This window comes from Nansenia antarctica, assembly GCF_963989245.1.
Source record: "Nansenia antarctica genome assembly, chromosome: 5".
NCBI lineage: Eukaryota > Metazoa > Chordata > Actinopteri > Argentiniformes > Microstomatidae > Nansenia > Nansenia antarctica.
Window position 1 is genome coordinate 19,168,970 of NC_137690.1, and position 27,931 is coordinate 19,196,900.

Consider the following 27,931-nt stretch of genomic DNA (forward strand, 5'->3'; position numbering starts at 1 on the left):
GGTAGTACTGTGACAGCTAGTCACTTCTCTTACCCAAGCCAGGGTAGATATTCATTATTTCTGAACACAGTCATTGATTTTAGAATCTTATGTTTAGCAAATGATAGTAAAGGTTGGTAGTTTGATGGGCGACGTTGGAACAAGTGTATTTCATTAAAGGTAATGTATACCACTCCGGCTTTTATGCGAATTATCAAGCTAAAGCTACCATCCTTGTCTGATGTCAAGACGAAACAAAACAAACTTTGTTGGTGACACATGGTTATTAATCTGGCTATGAACAGATACTACTACCCTGTAATTTCCAACATGGTGTTTGGTTATTGTAATAACATCTTATGTCCGACGTGTATATCCTCTCATGTTTATTTTGTGCAGGGTTGACGTTTTCCAGTAAACAAGTCAACAAGTGAGCTATGGCCAGCAGGGATATCAGTGAGAGGACTCCTCTGTTGGACAGCTCAGTGACTGTCAACAGACCACCATCAGTGTTCCAGGGCAGAAGACTGGCATGCGCAGCCATACTTCTGGCAGAATCATTGGAACGAGTTGCATTCTATGGCATCACTTCCAATTTGGTCCTTTTCCTCAACGGTAGCCCATTTTATTGGGAGGGAACTCAAGCCAGCCAAGCACCTTTGATGTTCATGGGGGTGACTTACCTGATATCGCCATTTGGTGGCTGGCTGGCAGATGCATACCTCGGCAAGTTCTGCACCATTGCTTGCAGTTTAATCCTGTACTTGCTTGGTATGCTGTTCTTCCCATTTATTGCAAATGAAGACTCCAGGAACCACCTGTGTGGTGATCAAATGGCATTTCCAGTGCAACCTGCAGAATGTTTGAACATTACCATTACTCCCAGCAATGTGACCTGCCCCACACGCATGCCTTACTGTGGGCCGGCTATCTACAGTGGCCTTGTCCTCGTCGCATTAGGAGTGGGAACAGTGAAGTCCAACATCACTCCATTTGGGGCAGACCAGGTATGTGTGTGTGTGTTATGTAAATAAGGAAAACATTCAATTCAAACTTGTTTCTGAATTGAAATGATAATCTGGGAAATCAAGCATGTGTCACTGTCATCACAGTAGTTTGATGGCTGAGAGGAATATTACATGAGTAATTGTGCATCAACAAAGGACGTGTTCAACTAGCATACAGTATCACATCTGTCTAATTTTGTTTCTGATTAAAATGCAGGATTACCCATAATTCCCAGCTTCATGAGAGAGGAAAGCCCATTTCAGAGGGAAATGTTTAAAAGGGATCATTGTTATTCAAATGTGACCCAGGCTGGCCAAAATAATTTTCAAAGAGGGGGTGACTTTGATTAGCACAAATTCCTTTATCATCATTATATGATTTTCACATGTTTCTCTTCGAGCCATAGTTTTGTTGATCTCAATGTTGTTAAGTGGGAAAGTTGGCTCCAAAATATTGATTGAGTTGTTTAATGTGTGATTCAGTAGTGATATTGCGGGTTAAGATTCCTGCCATAGTAGCATTCATATAACTAGGCCTAGTTACATATATCACCTTTAAAATTGTATTAGATTATTCACGAGTTTCTTGAGTTTAAAGTTTCTTGATTTTCATAACAAAGCCTCACTCTCTCTTTTTTGTGAAGCAAAGAATAGAAGGAGGTTATTTTTGTTTGTCACTTGGATTTGGTGTTATTCTTCACAGCACTTTTTAGTTTTTTCCCCAAATGATGCTGATGTAGGAAAGGATGGATGCTGATGATGTTGATGAAAGATGTTAGTTGTCATGGTGATACTTATTGCCTCCCAGGTCAAAGACAGAGGCCCAGAGGCCACCCGCAGGTTCTTCAACTGGTTCTACTGGTGCATTAATCTGGGAGCCATTCTGTCACTGGGTGGTGTGGCCTACATCCAGCAGAACATCAGCTTTGAGTGGGGCTACATCATCCCAGCGGTGTGCCTGGGCATCTCCTTCCTGGTCTTCCTGCTGGGCCGCACTGTCTTCATCAACAAGCCTGCCGATGGGAGTGCCTTCACAGACATGTTCAAGATCCTGAGCTTCGCCTGCTTCTCCTCACAGAGGCCCAAGGAGCCTAATCTGCTCCGGTAAGATGGGCCAAGTCACCACTGTCAGTGTGTCGGTGTAGACTAGGGTGGTGAGAGAGATCACTTCCCATACTACATAGTTCTCTGCGTTCACTGTACGATGTTCACTATTGTATAGTGAACGGAGAGAACAACTGTACTGTATGGTATGGTATGTACGATTGGAACTGATGGTGGCTAGGCGTTCTCAGATCCTCATGGACATGCAACACTTTTGAGTTTATAGCAAACAACACCTCCATCAAGTTTAAAGCAGGAGGTTCTAGAGGATGGTGTCTCTGATCCAGGATAGAGGCACTAGGTGTTGCTGGTAGGAGTTTATGCTAAACCCTCCTTTGATCCCCCTGTTCTGTTAAAGTTTTCTGTGTTACTCGAATTCATCATCATTCTCTGTGGTAAAAAGTTATTCCTAAGTGTTGTAGCTTGACTTTGAACCTAAGTAGCACAATCAGTTCAAAACTTGACATTGAATATTTAAAGTTGGCCAATCCTGCAGCCTTTCAAGAATTCCTTATTAAGGCCTTTTCTCCAGAGATGGGGATTATAGGCTTTAGAATGAAGTTTCTGTCCTTTCTCTAGGAGTGCCGTTAAGGGGAGATGCTCACAAAAAGTGCTGATTAAGTTTTCTATCTCGAGTTTAGTTTAATACCAGTCTATGTTTATTGAATGTTTACTACATTTTATGACTCCTATCGAAACATGTTGTAGTGGTAGCTTTACGTTTCTTTGAATTGTGTTATTTATCTTCTTATTTTTCTTAATTCTCTTCTTATTAAGCCCTAAGCCTACACTACTAGATGGTGCCAAAGTGACCTATGGAGGGATATTTCCAGAGGAGAAAGTGGAGGAGGTGAAAGCCCTGTTGAAAATTCTCCCAGTGTTCTTTGCTCTTATCCCATACTGGACTGTGTACTTCCAGGTAAGACAGATGTACCTCCTCTTATGGTTTTAAACACGTGTACATTTGTACTGGTCAGGCAGACTAGACTGACATTGTAATAAAAAGAGGACTCTGGTGACATTGCAAATTATGTTCTTTTCATTGTGCTGTAGATGCAGACTACATATGTTCTCCAGAGCCTTCATTTAAAGATTCCCGAGGCCACCAGCAACCTCACCTCTGGCTCCAACCCGGTAAACTCATGTTTTGATTCAAGTATTTATCTGAAGCTTATTTGCCTTTACCTTGTGAATGCATCTGCAACTACTTGTATGATGATAGTTACAGTAGTTCTTAACAACGGCTAAGACAATCACAATTTGAGTATTTCGATGTATTACGCTAATGGTTAAACATCACTTAATGTATCTAATAATTGCCATACAACCCTCATAGTTTCAGTTCCCAGTCTTAGGTTGTGGTTCCTCTGCAGAGGTAGGATGACTCACAGAGGCCACTGACTAACAGTTGCAACAGCTGGAAGCCGTCAAGGTTGCTAAAGTTAAAAGGATTAGATCAAACTCTGACCTGCAGACTAATCACAGATGATCAATTTAGTAATCATTGTGTGTCTTCTGTGTCTGTCAGACTGTATTCTTGTTTTTGGGCAATGCCTCTTTCAAGGCCAGATTGCCATCTGTGTGTGCCTCAGTATTTCCAAGGACAATGATATGGAGCTGTGAGTACTGTATCTCAGCAGCCCCTTTGGTTACATCACAACGCAGCACACCATATGCAACGGGTGATAACCAGAAGCACAAATAATGAGAAAAGAAAATTGAAGAGTAGTTTGATTGAGTTGGTTTTGGGTTTGATACTACTTCTAGATCTCTGTCTCTGTCTCTAACTCTGTCATTCATGTTACTGTAGGTGTGATAAGGGAAGTGCGCACCATGAAATGTGAACTGAAACACTTGCTCTTTAACCACACATACTAACATCTACAGCCTTTATGACTTTGACAAGTGGCAACAATAATCAAATGTTTCCTCATGTTGAACATGCTATTCCCCGGTATTGTACAGTATTGTACACTGTCATTATGAACACAAGAAAAGATTACTGACATTTTCAAGTATCACTTCACTGGACTAGAAATGGAATTTCTTATTCAACTGTATATTTCTGGTTGCAAAAGAGGAACTATGCCTTTTGTTGCTACCAGACTCTCAGAAGTCCTGAACATCAGAAGGGAAGTGAGAGTAGATGTCTTTATCTCTGTGGTGTTGTGCTCCTTCACTTCTGAGGACACATTTGGCACATTTGAACAATCATTTAAAAATAATGTTTTTATTTCTCAAGGAAATTATGCCATACTCCTGATCTTGGATGAAAAAGGGTAGGCAGGGAAATCCCTGAGATTTGATCCTCAGAGAAAGAAAGCTCAAAGATCAAATGTGTCATTAGTGTAATGTTTGCCCTCTCCTAGTTTATTATTTATTTATTTTAAGTGCAGAAGAGTATAGGTCTACAACACCAACACCTAGGTGCCCTTCCAGGTATGGATTGAGATCCAAGAAGTAAATAATACAGCCAGCACTCAAATACATATGAATTTAATTTCATATGTTTCTGTGTCAAGCCTTCATCAGTATACACAGAGTACAGAGGCTTGGTGCTGAAACTAGTAGTAGTAAAGTCTTACATTAATATGTGTTGAGTTGTTGTGTCATTTACTTCCCAAAGACCCACATATTCATCATAACTACAGTATATTTCTTTATTTTTGTTGAGCAAGTCTTTTCCTTGTTATTGAGTGGTGTTCACCTGTATTTTAGGGTCATAATTCTTGAAGGTTCATTCCAGGGAAGGAGAGCTGCAGGATAAAGAGCCTCTCCCAAAGCTGTACTATTTCTGCTTAATTAACACTTACCCATGTAAATGTAATCCCTCTGTGGAGGCCTGAGCCTGCTGGGGCACCTCTGCCACTCAAACCAGGCTTAGCAGGGTGCAAATAACTCTTACTTAGCACACTTTCATGTTCTGTATATGATCATGAGTAAAGAGAGAGAGAAAGAAGTACGACATCTGAAACCTCAAAGGCACAATGTATAATTTACCAGCACTTAGTCTAAGAAATGTAAATTCAATTTGGGAATAAATGGAACTATCAGATGTTACTTGATTGATTGATTGAGAATGTTTATTTTGGTCCCCTATACAATTCACAATACAGATATAAGAAAATGTACATAGTCACAATAGTTACTAGGGATGATCTGGGAGTTACAGTAAGGAGGGACTTGATGCAGTATTTGCATTTCAAAAATAAATATGGAGTTTGTTGTCACGTTTCTCATTCAACAATAAGCAACTTTGATGGGGCTTATGGGGTATGCTCAGAATGCACTTTCTTTTCTGTTCTCTACCTGACTGGTATATTTGCCCATGTATCTCTGTGTGAACAAATGCACTAGTTCAGCCCATGCTCATTTACTGGAAGAACATGTTCAGAAATCTTCAGAAGTCAGAGAATATTGTTTATCGGTTATTGATGGCTATCTATTAATTTAGACATTTACATTTTGTGTGCCATTGTTTTGGGAAATGTAAGCACCCTACAGTTTATATCGTCACATAACATCGCAGTTCAGTTCAGTTTTGCTTCTGACCATGTGAGGGCGCCAGCACAGTGTCATGGCCTACACATACACACACTTACCCCTAAGGAACTGTACTTGAGTGCACTGACATTCTCAGTATTATTTCTCATGCTTTGTGCTCCTGTACATAGTTTTTCCTCATGTTTCTCCTTTGGATTCCCGGCAGATCATGTTCCGCTTCCCTGCCGCATGGCTGACAATGTTCGATGCAGTGCTGATTCTCATGCTGATCCCGCTTAAGGACAAAGTGGTGGACCCCATCCTCAAACGCAGGGGCCTGCTGCCTTCCTCCCTCAAGAGGATTGCAGTGGGGATGTTCTTCGTCATGTGGTCAGCTGTGGCAGCTGGTGAGTGCTCTCGAGTCCAACTAACAACGATCCCCTTCTCTAAGGTCGACTCTCACTCAGTGGTGTCTTAAGGCTGCCTAGATCTCTAGTAAATCTTCCATTTAAACCAACCGGCACCCTATTCTCGTCAGTCTCACTATGTCATATGGCGCCATGTCAACATCACGTTAGGGAAAAGCCTGGCTCCTTTATCTCACATCTCTCAATAATGTTGGTTCCTGGTATGTGGTTTACTTTCCTTATTTGGTGGTATAACAATAGACATGTGTAGACGATGATGTCAGGGCCAGGAGTCATGAGGCCAACAAGCACAAGTAAGTTGAACAGTGTGGCTTTATCTTGTCTTGCATTATTTCAGTGTCCGTCTTGCTTTCACAGTTCATGGACAGGAAAGGAAAGACAGACGGAATTAGATCATTTACAGCACTCATAAACATGAATTTGATAGATATGTTTTCATGCTTTGATGTGATCTGAGTGACCATGTATTTGACCAGCCTTCCCAGTGTAGTTTGTTCTCCAGGACTCAGCAGGTCGTCTGTCAGAAAGGTATTAATATTCTTTGCCTCAAAACCCTGCTTTCTGGTAAGCTGCTATCATACTGACTTGGAAAGTAAAATAAGAGAAGCCCCAAAGGTGTGCTTTGTTTCCTCACCCTTAAAGCGCACAGGGAGAGCTGTGGCTTCCCATACTTTGGTTCTGTTTGACTGCACCCACATTCAGCAGCACTGTTCAGTCCAATTTAGTTCCAGTCTGTGGATTATCTTTGAAATAAAGTCTCAGCCTAGCCTGTCACTGGGTGCGGCCTTGATATATTCAGGCTAAAAACATTTTGAGTGAGAAAAAGCTTTTTCTCAAACCAGTGGCGTGCTTGAGAACCAATGCACCTTTTATTTTTCACAAGCAGGCCATTTTCTCTGTCAAATGTGTTTTCGCTCCAGAATATGATCGCATTAAATGCGTTTCTGTCGGAAATGACCTTTGGAACGTTGAAGAGTGGGTCCACTGAATTGATGAATTACAGTTACACGTGAGGACAGCTAAATCACCGTTAACAGTCGTTTGTAGAGCATAATGAATATTATGTGTGCTGTAAAAGTATGTTTTATATTTATATTTGTATTATTGAAACATCAACCCCCTAACGGCCGCCCCCCCCCCCCCCCCCCCCCCATACACACACACACACACACACACACACACACATAATGATAGTGGTTACTTTGCTCTGGTAGGGATTGCCCATGCTTACCATTCTGTTGTATGAGGCTCATGATGCCTGTGTGAATGGATAGTGTGTGATCCGGAGGCGTACAGGCTGTGTGTGGCGTCCTGTGTGTGGTTGTGATCAGAGTCTAATGAGGGCCCTGGAGACGCAGTCCCACCTCCCCTGGGAGAGCCAAGCTCTGCTGGATCCCACTCACTACAGCTCCAACATTAATAAACCACAGCCAACCACAGGCGCTCTGCAGGGGAGGTTCTTACCATGTAAACATTAAAGTGTGTGTGTGTGTGTGCACGCGTGTGCGTTTGTGTTTGTGTTTGTGTTTGTGTTTGTGTGTGTGTGTTTGTGTATGGATGGGTTGACAATGGTTCTGTGTGGGTGTATTTGTATAAAGGAGGTCTGTCATGTACAGTGGTAGCAGTCAGTCTGATTAGACAGAGCCTAGTCTGCTGCACTCCTGAACGTGGACCATAGTCCATAGACCAATCATCATTGGTCAAGGTAGCTATTGTAAATGCCTATTAACCAATTAAAAAGGCTCTCTTAGTGAATGCTGTCTGAAAAACCACCCAATTATAATTGCTAAAAGGAAAAGTTTGAGCAGGCTGCATGTTTACTCCCGATCTTGAAAAATGTTCAAGGTCTTCTCTCTCCTAAAAGAAGACATTTTAAAAGGAAATTGCAGCAGTTCAATGCAGGGGATAAGGGACAAAGTTGAATATTCAGAAAGCAATTTGAAATCCCAGCAGTGAAGAGAAAGGGTTTATAGCAGTGCAGCAGACTCCTCTTTGGGCATTGGTCACAGAGAGGACAGGAAGGTGAATTGGCTGGTGCACAACACTACTATTCCTACATGTTCACTCCTCTATACAGTAGATCTAACACTACAGTTTAAGTTATCTTGCTGGCTAAGCTTTGGGAAAACTCATTTTGATTGATTGTATACATCAAAAATATAAGCTACATTAATTTAAAATATCTACTTTTGGAATTACAGATACATTTACATTTTCTCATTTACATGATTTCATGTAATTTGTCTAATTTCTGTGTTTCACCTAGTAGGCCTTTCACTCTTAAACAAGACCCTGTGAGTGTGACTTCTTACTGTAGGGCATTAATCCACTGCTGCCCAGTAGCTGAACTCATGCTGTAATGGGAATACACACATCGGAGGACTTGGACAGATGGGCAGTTGTGCACCTGCCAGAGAGGTGTCTCTTGCCCCGGGCACAGCTAGCATCGACACTGCGTTGCACACCTGCCATTCTCTGTTCCCAGAGTTGGCATTGTCATGCCAACCTGCTCCTGTTGAGTCACTAACACAAAGCTGGCCCTCTCCCACATGCTGGGGGCAAACATGGCAAAGCTCCATTGACTTTGCATTTGAAGTGGGCTTGTATCACTTTTGACAATCTTATAAACTTCATATTTTAATCTGCTGTAGTTTGTTTTGAATGCCTTTTTTATTCCCTAAAGTAGCTCCAGCTTCCCCTTTTAAAGCTGTTTGGAAGCCAGGGATTGTCTGGTATGGCATTGGTGAGAATAGGGGGCATGTGTGTGTAAGTCAGAAGTAAGACTAACTCTGGGCATTCCAGAGGCCGCCTGCCTGGGATGGATGGCTGGTATTATAGTATAGCTGGATTACAAGGATGTATCCCCTCTAAAATGCCGCATTAAGTGTGGCTATGATAGGAGGCTGTCTCTGGGAGTTATCTGAAAATAGCGGCTGGTTCCATGATAATGGTTATCGAATAAAGCTCTCAGGAAGCTACAGCAGCTGATGACAACTGCTTGGGTGTTATTGTTGAGCCGCCTGGCCTCTCCTCCATTACTAACCGCTGTAATCTCTGACTCTCTGAGTGTGCAGATGTGATCTTAATGAAGCGTTAGCTTTGACTTGACACTAAGTCTCTTATGGACTGTCAGTGAAATCCCCCTCAACTCCTTCCAGTGAATATGTTTGGGTGTTTGTCTGTGTGCTTTAGTTCAGGACGGTACAGTAAGTACTTGACATTTACAAGATTTTCCTTTTTTCATGATGGCAGCATTCAAAAGAGAGCAGGGCATGGCATTCCCCCCTGTGTTAGAGGCGCATCTATGTTGCAGAGAAACATTGACAGCTGAATCAGTCCTCATCCGTAAGAGAGTGGCAGACAATGTTACCAGAGGTGTTTTGCTGTCTGTAGCTCTTTCAGTGGATACTTTGTTTCCTCGTACAGCAGTCAAGTCAAATTGTAGAGATCAAATCAAACGGTGATATTCTTCCAACTTTTGTTTCCCCACATGTACCCTAAAGCAAGGATCTAGATTGAGAATCCTAAAACGCACTTTATCTCCCCCACAGGTATACTGGAGACGAAACGGCTTGAGATCATCAAAACTAACGGCACCATCGACCAGGTCTTTGGCGGCGTGATCTACTACGCTGCAGATTTGCCCATATGGTGGCAGGTCCCCCAGTATGTGCTCATTGGAATCAGTGAAATCTTCGCCAGCATTGCAGGTAGGTGAAGTTGGCATCCTGTCGTCCAAATAGTTCTAGAAATGACTGCAGCTTGACACTTGGTTTGCTTTTATACTATGGATGCTGACGTTTGATATTTACAATGATATTGGACTACTATTTTATGCTGTAATATGTGTGTGTGATGTATCTCATTTGTCTTGAATGTGCAGTATCCACCAGTTGAACACAGCTGCCATTCTGTATCATCATACCCATTGTACTCTAGCTCTTGTCAGGTGTTGGGATGTAGACTGGAGTTATATAGTACTAATAGATGTTGATGCATAATTAACATTGATTATCTGAATTGTCAACCTCAACCATAATCCAGTACCCAATAAAGGCATGTTTTATAAAGGTCAAGTTAAAGTGCAGTCTATGTAACCTTTGGCGTGCGTCATTATGCATTGCCTTTGTTCTCTCCTGTCTGAACAACCTGTCATTGATGTTTTCCTCTGGTTCAAACCTATGTCCTAATGACTCATCCAGTCAATGATTTTCTTTTTCAAAACACAAAAACCCCTGCTGCATCCATGCACTTGTGTAGCGGTCATTGTCTCTGCTATTGTTGAAATTGCTAGGTAAGGAAACCATGGAGGCATCAATCAGCATGATTGATTTGGCCAAGGGGAGACATAGTGGCAGTTTAGAAATTCTGGTTAAGCAGAGCGCACTGCTGTGCTGACCACCATGTTCTTTCTACTGCCTCTTCCTCAGCCGATGGAGAAACGTCTTCCTGTAGATTACATTGGGATAAGCCTTAAGTTCTGCCCTCAGTAACAACAGCAGGGCTTCCATTCCACAACACTACCCCTAGTACCCCTATAGCTACTAAGGGAAACGCAACATGTTAAATGACCCTGTTCTGCATTGAACTCAGTTGATATCAGTGTAAATGGGAAAACAAAAACTGCATAAACATTTTGAACTTATGTTGTGTTAAAAGTGTTTGTATTTTTGCTCAAGAACATGTTTCAGAAGGTCATACCGGTACATATTCTCTGTAATTCTCCACCCTCATACGGCATCTTTAAAGGATTTGGTACTGTGAGATGTGAGGTACTGTAGCGGCTGCCCATGCTTATTTACACCCAGACTGAATTGCACCCCCAATAAATGCGACCTCCATTACCTTACCCAAGGTTATGATGAAATTATAGTTTTAGTCTTGTTTGTGGTTCAAAAGTGTATGATTTAGTATTTTCTTCAGAGAAAATCAAAACCTTGAATTTCTTCTTCTCTATACAAAGCACAGTGGTTAATAATAAGCATTAGCCTACAGTAATCATTGGTCTATACCCAGAGAGAGAGAGAGAGAGAGAGAGAGAGAGAGAGAGAAACTAAAAGTTCTCCCTTAAGACACCATTTGTTGTATGTACTGTACAAATGAAACCATTCCACAATGTCCCAGATATTTCGCAGATCGAAATAATGCTTTCAACCAAGGATATTAATTGTCAGTTGTACAATCATTCTTTGTTTGTCGAAGCTTTATCATTCCTATGTGTAGTGACACACTTACAGTATCTACTATAATGCCATCAAGTACAATTTCACAGGCTGATTTGCTGTTGATGGAACAACTCTCGTGATATGAACTGTAATATTGGCATCCTCATTTAACTGTCATCAGTATCACTATAGAGAGCCAGACTTCACGGTAGGCTCAAGAACTTAAGCCTAAGAATTTTACTCTCTTACACTTGTGTAATGTGACGTAACAATAAAACATGAAATTTGAAACTTCAATTTACCTGAGGAGCTCCCAAGCATCTGCAGAGAACATACTGTAATATCTCCTCCCTTATAAGGTATCGTTGAAGGATTTGGTACTGTGTGATGTGAGGTACTCTAGCGGCTGCCCTTTTTCTCAGTAGGAGCAGAGAGAGCACCGTTGAAATCAGTAGAAACCTACCTCATTATTATTTTTTTCCTCCAGTCATGACCATTACCAGGCTACGGCTTCTGTTCCTCAGAGATTTCAATTACATGGATGATTACACGTTTTTCAGACCTTTGTCTATGATTGAGCCGTCTTTTAGCAAATTTGCTTCCGGTTGTTGATGTGACTTCCTTAAACTAGATATCTATTTAACAGTCATCAACAAAGCTTTTCTGTGTTTTAAGCGATTAGACCGTAGGTTATCATTTCATCCAAGAGCACAGTTCCATCCAATTTATCTTAGGCGTTTCTGGAAATTACATTTGAGTACATTAGTGTACATCAATACATTAAACGCCTTGCATTAAAGAACGCCTTGCATTAAAGAACCCTCACAAAGATGTCTCCACATAGGAGACCTTTCGTGCCCCGGTATTTAATCTTTGTCTTGTGTGGGAATACTGAATTACATGCCAGGTGGCTGAGTGATTTGCCAACCGTATTTAGAGCCTTCTTGGATAAAGCTCTCAGCATTCTCTCTTGGTAGCCATTGACTCAAAGACAAGGGACCTGTCTGTACGTGCAGCCATGTAGGAATGTCCATAAGGTCTGCAGACAAGCCAGCCATCTTGACCTCAACAGCCAACAGCTGCATACCTTAAGCAGGGCAACATACTGTATACAATTTATGTCCATGATGGAAGTGTGGCTGAGGTCAGATAAGCAGTGCAGTTGACTGGTATTGATTTGAATAATATCCATAACAGGATCTGAATGGTTTCGGAGCAGTATGTACATTGGTGTGCACTGTGGTGACTTTTCAAAACCACTGCCACTAGCAGTCATACTTTCCTATTAGATCGTATGACATTAAAATACAGTACAGACAGAACAAAGCTGTTGGGAGCCCAAAAATAAACTTCCACTGCCCTCCTTCCTCACCATCCCACAGGGGTTTTCACCAAGGAAAATTGGATGACAGAATCGTAACATATGTCTGGAAAATAGTTTTCCCCTGGTCTTGTTCTTTTTGAATAAATCCGTTTAATACATCAGGTGCCCACCTACTCCCCACTACAAGTTCTTGCCTCGAAGGGACCAGGGTAATTCTTTGCTTATGCGCCACCTGCAATTTATCTGCTTGCACTAAGAATATGCTACAAAAAAATAGCAAAATGATCCCCTGCGCCTGCGGGATATTTAATTATGTATTGCTCTTTTGGAAATGTTAACGGCTAATGTTTTTCAAGAAAGAAAAATCACCCCTGTAACATAGCCCTTGGGAGAAAGCGAAATGAAATATATTTACTTTCGTGCTCCTTTTTGAATAATCAGCTTCTTGGTCCAGAAAGGTCAGCCTGTTTGTTTTGTGTATGGTGGAGAAGTGGACATCATTATTATTCCATCTCAAATCATTGTAATCTCCTCCTGACAGCCAGGTTGGGGATTAAAAACAGTAATGCAATACTTCTGTACAGCTTCCTTTATGCTGCTTTATATTGTCTGAGAAACCTCTGGTCAATGTTTTCCCCCTATAATACAGTATGTACAGCTAATTGACCAGAGCTGTTTGATATGCAGTGGAAAGGTCAGATTGGGATGCAAATTCATGTTCCTTCTTTGTGAAAAAATGGAAAGGTCAGATATATAATAGTGTCTATAGTGTATACACTCTTGTCTATTTATCTTCTTTTCTATTTGGAATTGAATTCTTTTTCACACCTCTGTATCCTAACAAGCTACTACTCCCTATGCAGGTATCTGTAAGGGACGCTATGCATCACTTTCATATAATATTCTCATCTCAGAAAGGTTTCAAGCAGCCTCCTTATTAAACAAAGCTCCCTTATCTCTCCTGACAGATGCAGCTATAGGGCCTGATTTAAAAAATCACAAGTTTGAGGTGCCATGAAATTATCTATGTCAGCTAGTAGGCTGACAGCTCTCATGGACAACAAAAACTGTCAGAAAACTGACAGAAATTGTATTTTCCAACATATTTGAGCATATGGACATTTTATCTTAATTTTAACAATATTAAGAGATGGAGGTAATAAACTAAACAAATAAAACAGATTTTTTTTTTTTTATAATAATATTAAAATCATTGTGAGGACAAAGTTAGGACACCCCCACATGTATTACTACTTAAAATGCCTACAATTAGAATCAAGTGCACCCCATCAGATACACATGATTAGAACATTGTTAGAGAGGATTTTGGAGGAGCCTGTTTTATTTAAACCTCAGTTATTTAGTTTGGTTTGCTCTTGATTGTTGAAGTGAGTGGTATCACCATGGCAAAATCAAAAGAGCTCTCTGAGGCTTTCAAAAAGAAGCTTGTAGTTGTGTGGGAAGGGATTTAAAAAGATCTCAACATTTTCAATTAGAAGTCAGCCATTCCACTGTCCGGAAAATAAGAGTGGAGAACATTTAAAACAACAGCCAACATGGCCAGGTCATGCCGTCTTAGCAAGTTCAGCCCAAGAGCAGACTGCAATATGCTTAAAGCAGTCCCCAACAATCCTAAAATGTCATCACAGGACCTACGGGTAGCTCCTGCCACAGTTTATCTCACAGTACAAGCATCTACCATCAGAAAGAGACTGCACAAGTTAGATTGTCTTGGGAGGTGCGCAAGGAGTTGTAAAAAAACAACAAGACTTAAGTTTGCCAGAGAACACCTAGACAAACACCAGGACTTCTGGAACAATGTACTTTGGACAGATGAATCCTAAGTTGAATTATTTGAGCACAGAAACCTCATGGTTTGGGGCTGCTTTGCTGCAGCAGGGCCTTACCATCTCACCATCATAGATTCCACTATGAATTCGTTATTGTATCAGAGGGTGCTTGAGGAAAATGTGAGAACATCTGTCCAAAAGTTAAAGCTGAGGGGATCAGGACCATGCTAATGACCCAAAACATTCCAGTAAATCCACCAAGGAGTGGCTCAAAAGAAAGAAATGGAGAGTTCTGGAATGGCCAAGTCAAAGCCCGGATCTAAATACTATTGAGATGCTGTGGGGTGATTTGAAATGTGCTGTGCTTGCAAAACACCCCTGAAACATCACCCAGCTAGAAAAAAACATTCTCCCAGTCGATGTCAGAGACTGGTAGACTGTTATAGGAAACATCTAATTGAGGTTATTTCAGCCAAAGGTGGTAATACCAGGTACTATGGCACAACTATGGCACAACTTTTTCCTCAGTAGGAATTGGTTTGTAAATGGTTTGTACTCCTACTGTAATTTTTCTTCCCTTCTCTCCCAATCCCATCCTCTAACACATTAAATATTGAGAGATTCTTCCAGAAATGATTGCAGTTGAATTGGTGTGCCCTGAGCTGTGTGCCCTGCTTTGGGAACGCCTGAGGGCGCAGGATACGACGACCTTACTGCTGATATTTAGCTTAGTCTTAGGAGCAGTCACTGTAACGGTACAGTAACTGTTGTTATGGATGAAAGGGCTGCTGTTCTGCTGTACAGTGATGCATTGGAGTTGTTTCCGTAGTGATTGGCCCCTGGCTGGTGTGTCTGGGTGGGAACCATGGGTGATGAGTCATCCTCAGTGTAAGACACACTGCTGACCACTAGAGCCATGCCCGGCCACTCACTGTCGAGCACCAAGCGGGTGCCCTTTGTCATTTAAAGTCATTTAAAATACACTGAACTGTTCCTCACCCCTGGATCTGCCAGGGTTAGAACATGTACAGACATGGATGTCTGTTTGTTTGTTTACTCAGTTCAGAAATGTACTGTTCTGTATGCAGATCAATGTCTGACAGACAGTGTAGGGGGGTATCATGCATGGATTTCTTAGTATTTTGCATAGGTCAATATTTACATGGTGATGCTTGTTGTGTTGCATAGTTTTGTTACGGTGTGTATATTTGAGATTATGGGCCCTATTATGCACTTCATCAATAAGACGAGGCGGTAGATCTAAACTTAAGACGTGGAGGCGTGGTCAAGGCCACTTTGCTATTATGCGTGCTGTAGTGGGCGCCTAAAACCCGGCGCTAAGCAAAGAAATTAGTCATGGGTGTGTTTTGGGCGTCTTCTCAATCAATCCAATCAGCGTGCCAGGTGCCATTCCCTTTAAGAACCGGCTGCGTTGAGTCATTAGCGCTATGCTATTATGGAAGTCCTGAGAAGGAGGTCAGCGCGCTTCTCTGCCTCTCCCTTCTGAAATAAAGCATTTATACTGTGACCGTAATTGACGTCTTGCCGTGGAGCCACGTGCGTGTTCATGTGTGCCCACATGCATGCGCAAACCGCGGAGGCGCGCTCGTGTTTCAAAACGTGCATGAAGTCTAAACTTAAGAACTTTTCAAACCACTTCTTAGCGATAGGAGCAAAGTCAGATCGCATAATAGCAGGGGCGCCTAGTGCACTTCATTAACATATGAACACTCCCACAATGAGCAATATATGCACGGGAGTTTTACGTCTTATGTGTGGGCGCCTATCGACACCTGCATAATAGCAGTAGCGCGTATGAAGCGCATAATAAGGGTGGCGGTAGGTCTTAACCTGGCGGTGCGTCTTAATTAACACTTAAGACGGCAAGTTAAGAAGTGCATAATAGGGCCCTAATTGTTTTCCTTTGAATTTGAATGTACATGCATCTGGATAGATCTGCCTCCCTCTCTCTGTTGCAGGTTTGGAGTTTGCCTACTCGGCCGCCCCCAAGTCCATGCAGAGTGCCATCATGGGGCTGTTCTTCTTCTTCTCTGGGATTGGCTCTTTTGTGGGCTCTGGCCTGCTGGCCATCGTTTCCCTCAAGGGGATTGGCTGGATGTCCTCCCACAGGGACTTTGGTAAGAAAGACTTTACATACTTCCTGTGTTCATACAATAGGTCCTCAGGTGAAACAAACCCCAAGTCACGGTAGTAAGCAAAGACATTGTTTTTTTTGTTTTCCCAGAGTGGAATGTGATGTGTTTATGGCTTCTGGAATCACCCTGGTCATTGATCTGTGTTTTACAGGGAAGAAATGGCTTCTCTCACTAATGTTCTGATACATATCTATGAATAATGTCTTAAACATGTCTTAATCATGTCACAATCATTTTCATGTCTTGTCTTGATTTAAAATCCACTTAAGGAGTTAGTAAATTAGTTGTGCAGAGGGAAAGAAATCTGTGCAACTCTTGTTTTAAAAGCGTTTCCCTTAATAAATAGACATGTCAGACTAACGACAAAGGGTTTGTGTAAATCTGTCCAAGTGCTAGAATAAATAGCTCGGTGGTGGCAGCAGATGGATGTGTTCCCTGGCGAGAGGAGGCTCCCGGCCCAGATGCACTTTCCTGTGAGCATGCGGTAAATAAGCCAGCACTGTAAATTATTGTTTACCCACAAACACCTAATAGCTCATTAATACAGTGTGCCGACAGGTTGGGAGGTATTTTTGATGATGTTAGCACTTGGAGATGCTTGGCACGGCTTCATAAATCCATCCGGTGCCTCGCCTTGGCTCGCCTGAGGAGCCGTTTGTTTAGTAAGCATCATTTGATTGTTAAACACGACCAGGTTTGCCTGAAAGCTTTCTTTCTCTCTGCTTTTTTGAAAAAAGTAATTTAAAGAGCGACAAAAACAGGGCGGGGGCGGGCGAACAAACATAATAAAACATCCAGGTGGCCATTAAAATACAGATGGCACAAAGCTTTGACCTCAAAGCCAGTCAGAAATCACAGTTTGTTGTGGTGGTGATTTTTTTGTTTTTTTCCGCTATACTTTGGTGGGCTTTACCTGTCTGTACCCCCCCCCCCCCACACCCCCATGGCTCAGCGCTCTGCAGGAGCGATGGAAGCAGATCCTCCTTATTTCCATGGCTAAGGGCAGTGTGATGTGCGCTGCTGAGCTGAGCGAGAAGTAAACAGGAGGCTTGGTGAGCTGTGCAGAGCAGGCCTGGGGACAGACACCCAGTATTAATCACAGGCTGGGGGCCTGATTACACAGCCCTCTCCTCTTAAGTAAAGCTGCCCCTGGAGCGCAGCGCAGAGCTGGCACAGCTACCTCATCCTGGCACAGAGGGAAGGCTACGCTGGAGGCTGCTCACCCCCTCTCACTTCACCACCTCCACTCCTACTCAGAACAGACATGCTAGTTGGAGAAACTTTGACTTTGGCAACTCGATTAGTATTTCAAATGTTTTTACATTTTCCAGACGTATGTTATAGACATGGTTTTTATTTTCAAGCCCAATGCACACATGGCTTTTCCAAAGGTCATATCTACCTGGGTGGCCATTCATCAAATTCCTTTATTTTGTCTTAGAAAAGGCATGGCCAAGATTTCAATGTGTTCAGTTAACCTCAGAGGCCAAGTCAATGAAGGGTCAGCTCTCTCTACCTGTGCCAGAGTTTGCCTGTACACATTCAGATTTAGCTAAAACACTCTTTTGAATTGTTGCCCAATATAGGCTATTCATACATTACCGACTGTGAGAAACACAAGCTGAAGCCTTATCTGAGCAGGTACCTGGATTAACAGGTCAGGAAACAGCCTTTTCTTTGTCCCATGTTCCAGTCCTGACTGATCCAGGGTCAGATGTCAGGGGATCCTTCGGACTCTCACATTTTGAGTTGACATTCGCATATCCTGCTCAGGACCCATTGGATAATAGTTAGTGAAATGCCAGTGTTTTAATATAGAGCAAAGGTATCAGAGCAGAAAATGGATTACATTTCCTCTGACTCGTTTTAACGAGCTCTTAAGAGACACTATGAGTTCTTAAGAAACACTATACAAGCTCTTAAGAGACATTATTAAGAGCTCTTAAGAGACACTATAAGAGCACCTCTTGAGAGACACTATCGTTTGGTATTGCTGTAACCGGGTTGACATGGTAAAGTCACTCGTCAAGTTGAAATACCCCCAATCAATTTGCTAGTATCGCTGTGGCATAGCTGGTTAGCATGGGGTATTTCTGTGATGGTCACGTGTGTTGGCAATAGCTGACACAGGTTTGAGACTTGTGGGGGCTTGGAGTACGAGGAATCAATATTGTTTGTGGCAGCGTGACATCTGCTATGTTGCCAATCAAGAAGTTTTACAATACAAGTGTCAGACAAAAGTGTCAGACAAAAGTCAAGGACAGAATCTTTTCAGCCACAGAAAATAGAAAAAGAAACATGCATTGATCCCCATACTCAATTCATTTGGACCCAGAAGAGGGTGTTGAATTCACTGAAGCATTAAAATGTTGGGACATTGCTATGAAAGCTTACATGTAGGACTATTGATCAGGTTTCAAAAACTGTAAATTGATATTGACATGGTTCATCTCCACTGAGCATGATTTGCTCAAATACTGTCCCACACAACCAATACGGTACACTGTCACTTTATTTTACCGCATTGATGTGGGAAAGAGGCCGTATCTCACTGAGGTTGATGGCAATCTCAGGGATGTGTGTTTTAGAGCTGATCATCATGCTGCATCTCTCTGTTTAATTAACTAATCATGGAGTCTTATCATGGTCCTCCTGACCTCCAGTTTGAAGTAAAGGGATAGAGACAGAGAAATGTTCCCTTCAGTGTCTCAAATCAGGATAGCACTGCTTTCTGTATCGATTGAGTTGCACTTTTTCCTCCCCTACTCAGCGTTTGATTCTTAAATACTTGTCAAATATTTATGGGTTTGTTAATGGTTTTCACAGCGAGTCCTTGTTTTGTCTTTTGCTGCCGTAATTAGCACTCTTTTGGAAATGCTTAGCAGCCAAGTGGGCCCTGGAGGGTGTGGGCAGGAAGGAGGGAGAGGAGAGTCTAACTTGTAATGGAATTAGAGAAGAACCATTATAAAATTTAAACTTTGCACAATTTGTCAAGCGCACTCCATAAACTGGGATGTTAGTGATCACAGATTATTTCGTTTTTCACCAATCAGTCTTCCTCTGGTAGTCCTCGGGAACTAGTTTGGAGAATGTTTATTGAATCTATAAAACACTAGCTGCACAATTATGGTCAATAAAAGTAGGACTCTCTTACCCCCCAAATGCATTTATTATTCAACTTCAGTTCTATCTCAGCTTCTCAGGGTCCCTTCAAAGCTACCTCCCCCCAGTGTTAATTAAGATTGCGTTGGCAAGCTCTCTGTTGAGTGTTGGTTAAAGCGAATTATCGATTTGAAATACAAGCAGACTCGCTGTAAGTATGCTCCCCATCCCCCTGCGCCATCCTGCTGCGTGCATTGTTTTATTCCACATGAATTATTCAAACACTGGGTATAGTAGGTCTGAATCTTTTCTTTGTTCTCTCACAAACATTTTAATCATTTCCCAGCTTGAAAGAGGTCAAGAGGAAAAATAAATGGAACATCGAAGTCATTTGACTTATCAGTTGTATTTCTTAACTGACTGGTTGAGCTTTATTTCATGTAGATGAAAAAGACTAGCCAGTCTAATTAGGAGAGAGGTCTCAAGTACTTTGAATGTTAGATGAAAAATGTCATACAGTATACTGAAGAGGGGTAACATTGTTGACGCAGTGGGGAAAATAAGTATTCAATACATTCAATGCATCAAGAATGTTGTAATTCAACATACTACCGTTGCAGCTATTCACATGAATTTTAGACCAGACATTGGTATTAACTCAATAAAACTACAAAGCTAAAGAAATTGTAACATTCCAATCCATAAAAAAGCAATGTGCAATAAAGTGGAATGACACAGGAAAATAGTATTGAACACAGTAAGAAAAAAGCAGGGTTAGTGCATTTCCCACCTCTGAATGCAAGTAAAGAACTAATTTGTCACCAAGCCATGTACCGGGAAATTCTTGAGAAGAATCTGTTGCCATCCACCAGGATTATGAGGAGGAGACGTGGGTGGATCTTCCAGCAGGACAACGATCCAAAACATACTGCAAAGGAGACTCAATTGGTTCAAGAGGAAGAAATTATAGGTTTTGGACTGGCCTTGTGAAACGCCAGACTCCTTTGTGGAAGGAACTGAAGATCAAGATTGACCAGTCGGCCCCCGGAATCTTCAATATTTAAAGACTGTCTGTGTTGAAGAATGGGCCAAAATCCCACCTGATCACTGTGAGAGATTAGTTTTTTTCGTACAGGAAGCTGTCGTTGGAAACAGGCTTCTCCACCAAGTATTAAATCATTTTCAGTTAGAGTGTTCAATACTTCTTTCCTATGGCATTCCCCTTTAGTGCACATAACTTTTTTTTATGGATTGGAACAATTTACAATTTCTTTAACTGTGTAGTTTTATTGAGTTTATACCAATGTCTGGTATAGATTTCATGTGAAGTGCTGCAATGGAAATGTGTGGAATTAAAACATTTTTGATGTGTTGAATAGTTATTTCCCCCACTGTATGATTCATCTACCACGGCACTGGTAATAGTGCAGTGCCCTCTGAAGTTTATGCTATTCTGGTGGCCTTTCTCTAATCTTCTCCCGTTCCAATTATCCATAAATAGCATGAACACAACAGAGTCAGTGAGACTCATCTCCTCGGCGGTCTGGGGATGATATGGACTGCTCTGCTCCATTGAGTACATGCATAAGGATAAGAAGCCCAGTGAACACTTAGTTACATAAAGGTTAATCCAATGTTTTTATGAACTGCAAAGGACACTTTACAGTATGAGACCTGTCCATGAATGTGGAAGCCTGCATGTACAGTATGTCAAGTGAGGTCTAGACTGAGGTTCTTTCCTGCATATCTCCAACTGTACCTTCCTTGGTGAAGTGCTAGCAATCTTTTGGGTTTGTTGACAGAATTTCTGTTTAGGCTTTGAGTGAGCTTGGTTTATAGGTTTATGTTTTGGCAGGGAATGGGATCTCAGAGGTCTGTGTTGAATTATGTCACTTTTTAGTGCTCTGGAAGGATGGCATACAGAGGTATCACTACAATAGAGAAGCAATATTTTAGGGTTACTTTACCTCTGTATGCATATACTGTGAATTAGGGATGTGAAAAATCATATTACCTGCTACACAACTAATAATCTATGTTCTTATTGTGTGTGTGTGTGTGTGTGTCATCATCCATAACGAAATTGATAGAACAAATAGAAAACTCCAGCGCAGTGCTGTGTGAGTGAGTGAGTGCACTAGTCCCTCCCTCTCATGCTCTCTCTCATGCTCTCGCAGCAGAAAAAACCCCACTTGCATTTCACATCTTCCAGGTCAAAGTGGTGCCACAGAAGGCTTAGATGAAGCCTGTAAAAAAGACATCTAGATATTTTGAGTAGGGATTTTTCCTTATCCTTTATGCGTATGAGTGAGTACTGTGGATACTACAATGGATGTGTGATTCTGTGCATTTTATAGCAAATTGTATAATTACCATATAAGGTCAATAATAAGGTATGAGTAGGGCTATCATTACAAGATGACTGTTTCCATCATACGTTGTCATGCCTTATGATCTCAGATTATTCCATTTAACAAAAACAGATGTTATTTACACTTTCACAGCCTATTATTGAGAGCAGATGGGGACACATGACGTTGTTGAGTCAGAAGTTCAAGCCCATGGTTGATGGGGGTCATAGTGATGGTGACCTCAGCAGTGTCGTGTGTATTTGACCCCTCCTCCCCCGGAGTGTTCTCTGTGACTCTGATACAGTGAGTCCTTAATGCGCTAGCTAGCTATCCCCCCGAAGGCCCCTACAGAAGCCCGATAGGAACAGGTATAATTAGACTCCACTGTCTTTGCACCTGAGGGCCGTCAGACCACTCTTCGTGTTCTCTCTCCCTTCTGCCCATACTCAACAGGGGAAATGACAGAACCTCACGTGGGATTACCCTTTTATCCAATTAAAATCAAGTCTAGCCCTCCTTCTGTAGCTCTTAATTCACTGTGACAGTCCCACGTGGATAACTTAATAGGTGGGTTCCTTTGACAGCAGACCTTCCTTGGAGCTTTGGATTTTCTCATTTGAAGATATAGTATGTAGAATGGCTTTGTCCGTCGTATTCTTCTGGGCTGAGAAACTCTGCCATGCTGTGTGCCTTTTGTATGAACTGAAGCAATTTGAATAAACTGGAGAACAATCCTATGCTGGAGATAGGGCACCCATTAAATGAATAGCTATCAGAAGGGCTTCTGGCTGAACAGTAAGGCCAGTAAACCAGGCTCCTAAAAGTGTCCAGAATTTTTTTATTTGCCCTAACCAATCCCTGGTTAGGGCCAGGGGTGGAAATCGTCTATAATGCCAACACAATTGTCAGACAATGCACTGTTTAAGTTTAGAAATTGAGGATGTAGTACAGCTGCCTGCTTTTTTCCTTCATGTTAACTAAAACATTTTTTGTTTTGAATTCCCCCCTGTTTATTGAATAGGAACAACAACTCCAATCAGCAGTGCCAGTGTTCAAAAGTAAAGACCGCAAATAGCAGGTCGCACCATAAACTTGCGAAAAAGGGGTTTGTTGATATTGCTGCATTGGGGAGGCTGGATGTGCTTAGTTTAAAAAGGGCACATTTATTTTCTTATCTCATTAAGTCAGAGTTCATATTGCTATAGATAATAAGATTGTGATATGTGTGACTCTTTAAGAGAACTTGGTTCGACGCCTCACTATGGGACACACTCTGTACCTATTCACTGAATACCCTATTAAATCACGCCTATACAGGCTGAGGACGCTTTCAAGGAGGACATTTCTATTTCATCCTGTCCACTCGTCACTCTCTGACCATCCAAAGCGTACTGTAGTGTGTTCTCGTAGCTAGCTACAACTTAACATGACTGGTAGCTAGCTATAACTTAACTTATACAACGGATAGATCCGGTCCATTGTCTCTATTGGTCAGTTTGCATTCCAGCCGTGCTGATATCCATGATATACTATGGAATGTTGACACATCTTTTCATATTACTCCGCGTTTGTATATATTACCGTTATCGAAGTTACATTATTACCGTTGCATAGCAACCGATAAACAACTGTTCAGCGGATGAATACACTTACAATAAAACATAATTCCATTAAAATACATTCATTAAAAGTTTGTCTTGTCTTTCTTCTGTGAAATATTAGGCATTGTGCACTAACCACCCCGCTAGCTGTGCCGATATCCACGATATACCACGGCTTCTCGTTCCATAATGCTTAATTAACAACTTAACTGTTCCACTGAGAATTCTAAGACCCTCCCGGGGTGTTAGGTTGTCTCTTCTTGAACCATGCTGTTTCAGCTTGAGATTCAAAGAATGATATTGATGAATTTGGTACGCAGGCTAACACAAGAAGTCGATATCTAGCATGGTGCTCGCAATTATATAGAATTGTTGAACCCTTGCTAGCTTGGCTTATAGTGTAACTATGACTAGCACGGGGACCGTCGGCTAGCTTTGAGTGACTTATGGTTTACAGACCGTTTGAACCCTCAGCCAGCTTTTACAAAGCACATTTTTAACTCACCTTGTGCTGGAAATATTAGAGTCCACCATGCCTTGGTTTAATCCATCCACGGACTGCTGGTCTTGACTCCTCGGTCTTGACTCCTCGTTCATGCTCTCTGCTGGATACTGAGGTCCTTGAACAAGTCAAGTACAAGGACGTGTCGTAGCTCTTCTCTGGAGATGGCCCCTTTGACTATTCCTCATCACTAAGCACCCCATCAAGCTCCTGTTTGTGGAAGGCTTGTGAGGAGTTGAATGAGGAGGACATCAACAGGATGGGAGGTGAAGGATGAGATGCCTCTAGGATGGACATGTCTTCCCTGGAGGCTGTCCACAGAGCGTCGTCCAAACTCAATCTTAAGCTCCCCTGGGTCCTTCTACCGCCCAAGAGGATGAGGCCAGATGGGATCAACCTTCAGGGAACCCCCCCTCTTGCGCAACAGTGCGTACCCATCCTCAACAAATGCCTTGTGGCTATCAAGTCTCTGTGGAAGCAGAGCGAAGTGTTTGGCAAATGGGTCAAACCATTTCGATGCCCATGATGAAGAGAAGGCATTATGGCCAAATCTGCCTTCAATGGAAGCTTCTCTGGCCGATTACCTAGAACCGAAGACTGGCTCCTCTCCCACACCCAGAAGCACAGTTCTGGTTTCACACCTGCGACCGGATCGGCACAAACAACCCGTGAGGTGAACGCTAACACAAGTCTGTTAGTCTACCTGATAGAGTTGGCGAGCGACATCTCCCAAACCAAGGACCGGGAACAGGTGTCAACACTGATAAATTGATGGAGTTCCCTCCGGGGTCTGGGAAGAGGTCTCCAGTACCTGACCAAGCCCAGGCTGGGGGACCCTCAGTGTACACAAGCATGTCACCTAGAGTATAACAGGCAGCACTGCTCAGGCCCCCTTATGACCAAAAGTCCTGGCTGGGACGGGCTGGCACCTTTTCTTGAAATAATACATTTCCAGGCACACTGTCCAGAGGTGCTAAGAGTTGTAATAAAAACAAAACTCCAACTCAAGCCCAACAGACATGCAAGTGACCTGCCCCCTCTAGTGGTCATGTCTCTCGCGTGTCGACTCCCTGGGTCCCCTGGGTCCACTGGATGGTGTCACAGGGCTACAGACTGCAGCTTGCAGGTCTACCTCCCGCCTTCACGGGGGTTGTGCATTCAGTTGTGATTGCTCTTTTGGCCTTTTTGGGCGTGATCCGAGTGGTTTCCAAGGAAGAATCCCAGATGGTGCTCTACAGCCGTTACTCTGTGGGGTCGGAGGCACCTCAAAAGCCACCTGCTGACCAATTGGTGTGGGGAGAAGCATTCGGGTTCAGTACAGTATATACAGTACAGTATATCGATGATTGGTTCGTATGCACAGACTTCAACGGGCAGGCAGCAGATCACACAACAATCCTGCTGTCACATCTCTTCAACCTAGGCTTCCCGATGAATCATGCCAGAATCGTGCATTCCCAGCGAATGGTGGCCTTTTTTGTCTGACCCTAGACTTGGTCTCGTTCACAGCTTCCCCCACCCCAGCCAAACACACGTTCTTGTCCGGGTGTTTCACCCAGCTACGTGCGTTTCATACCATATCTGTCTGAGGCTATTGGGTTTAATGGCTTCATCGATTGTGATTGTTCAGCTTGGCCCCCTCTATGTGATACACACACACACACACACACACACACACACATGGAGTGCTCATATTTCAATCCCACTAAATCAGAGTGAAGGAGCACAATGAAGTATGCATCAATGTTTTCTTTTCTCCTTTTATTGCATCCCTTCCCCTGGGGACACAAACAATCCTTTAATACTGATGAAAGACTCTCTGGCTCTCCTCACAGCTGAGGGTCCAAATTGTTCTGTTATTTCTCATACTTCAATCCCACATCATCAATGATACCCTCTACATGAGCAATGAAGTGTGAGGTCAAACAAGGTCGTATTTAGAACGCTTCATGCTAATAAAACAACAAAGTGGCTTCCTGCTGAATCCTGACAGAACGATGTTTCCTCTCATTCCCAAGCACAACCCATTTCAGAATATTCTCCTCAAAGAAAAGGAAAAAAATCAAAAGGAGGAGATAAATATGGAGAGAAAACTACTCTCTCTACCATGTGATGTTGCCAGGTTATGCCCATTTATCCCCTCTAGTTCTTTAACATCCTTTAATGTGGAGCACTGCTTTGTGATGTGCCGGTACTGAAGAAGTTAAGAATTCTGTATCTCTTTTTTATTCAGACTCTCAAGTTATATGTCATCTGCATCATGCCCTCTCCTCATCTCTCCCTCTCTGCAGGCTCTGTGGTACTGCAGTCATAGCTGTCATAACAATGGCCCTGTCTCTTCTTTGTTCTCTCTCTCCTCTCCAGGTAATATCAATGACTGCTCCCTGCACTACTACTTCTTCTTGCTGGCAGGGATCCAGGGCGTCACCCTGCTGCTGTTCCTCATCGTCTCAGTCAAGTACGACAAGCAGAAGAGCAGAGCAGGAGGACAGAGGCAGGGGGGTGCCTCCTCTTGACCCCAGGACTGACCATCCAGCAGAACACAAGTCACTGCGTCTAATTCACCCTTACCTGTCTTGTTGATAGTAGCCAGTGCCAAAAGAAGCTGCCTGGTATGGTACATTTTTGTTTTGTTTAGTTTTTAGTTTTTCCTCCTTTATGGGTTTGTGAGATTATTATTTAAGCAAAAAAAGGTATATTACAGACATGCATGCCTCAAATGATATCAGTTAAGTTCATCATCTTTATGTATATGTTCTTGTACAGTAACCTTATTTAAACATTGTTTTTTTTTTTTTTATATTAACATTTGGAAGGCCTAATGTGTAACAGTTGAGAGGAATTAACTAATCAAAACTCACAGTATAGCACTATGACTCAAATAAGACTGGCATATGATGGCTGGACTTATCACTGATATTTAATTTTGAGGTGATATTGACATGTTATACCTGATTTTGTACTTGTTTGCTCTTAAGCCTTTTTTATTATTTGCACTAGAGGAATTGTGCCATATACAGACTGTGTGCACAGTTAATTAGACATTTATAGAGTGTTGATGTTTGTGGTATTCACAATATTTCTTTTTCGTTTTACTTGTGGTTATGTTTTGTGAAATGGACATGTAGGCTTAAATGAATTGGAGCTGTGGATGCTTTTACTAACCACCGTGTTCACCTACTATACACAGTATACTGTATATAAGTATGTCTCCAGAATGGTATTGTATTTGTTCAGTCTTTAATTATGAATTGCTTCATGGTGTTGCTTAATATACTGTAGACCTACAGCAACTAGATTCTGAATGTGAATACCAGAGGCATTTTATCTTGAAATGAATTAGCCTGGTTGGTTTATAAGAGGTTTTGATAACTGCATTACCACTACACAACAATTGAATCACTCTTAAATCCAATGACAGTTCAACAGAGTACATAACACCAGCATACTGTATCTTGTTTTTGCTTGTTTAAACAATACCATGTTCATACTGAACTACAGCTTTATAGAGCTAATTGGACATGACTTAATAGTTGAGGGCACCTGTGGTGAAGGTTAAGGCTGAAAGCATTCATCATTGTGTTATCTTGTGACTAAACTGAGGGTAAAATATGTTAAGAACACTCCATGTAAACATGGGAAGGCCCAGTTACCTGAACAAGATCCATAATGTACTGTTTCTACCACTTACTCAATGGCCTTAACAATTGGAGTGCTCTGCATATGTGCTTTATAGTCCTTAGTGCGGGGAGTGAGTGAGTGTGGTACAGCATTTTGTGAGTATATGGTACAGTAGTATGAGCTCATGGTACGGTAGTATGAGCTTATTGTACTGTAATTTATCAACCAACATCCACTCAGGGCTCAAGGGATGTGGGATTGCATACCAAGAAAAAAATTCAAAACGAATACATACGGTATATATATATATATATGTAT

The 27,931-nt window shown here is 42.1% G+C and overlaps 1 protein-coding gene across 1 annotated transcript; it reads left to right on the forward strand.

Moving 5' to 3' along the window:
• Positions 1-94: 94 nt before the first annotated feature.
• On the forward strand, positions 95-27,877 carry slc15a4 (solute carrier family 15 member 4). Its single transcript, XM_080532011.1, has 9 exons — positions 95-159; positions 379-986; positions 1,795-2,090; positions 2,868-3,009; positions 3,144-3,224; positions 5,800-5,980; positions 9,553-9,711; positions 16,260-16,418; positions 26,357-27,877. The coding sequence occupies exons 2-9, from the start codon at positions 417-419 to the stop codon at positions 26,506-26,508; spliced, it is 1,740 nt and encodes a 579-aa protein (XP_080388137.1). The 5' UTR covers positions 95-159; positions 379-416; the 3' UTR covers positions 26,509-27,877.
• The last annotated feature ends 54 nt before the right edge of the window (positions 27,878-27,931 follow it).

Bases quoted from the DNA above. Each gene is read 5' to 3' on its own strand.
- slc15a4 (XM_080532011.1), top strand. From the start codon at position 417: ATGGCCAGCAGGGATATCAGTGAGAGGACTCCTCTGTTGGACAGCTCA. The intron at 2,091-2,867 runs GTAAGATGGGCC...CTTCTTATTAAG, and splicing joins AAGGAGCCTAATCTGCTCCG to CCCTAAGCCTACACTACTAG. The intron at 16,419-26,356 runs GTAAGAAAGACT...TCTCCTCTCCAG, and splicing joins GTCCTCCCACAGGGACTTTG to GTAATATCAATGACTGCTCC.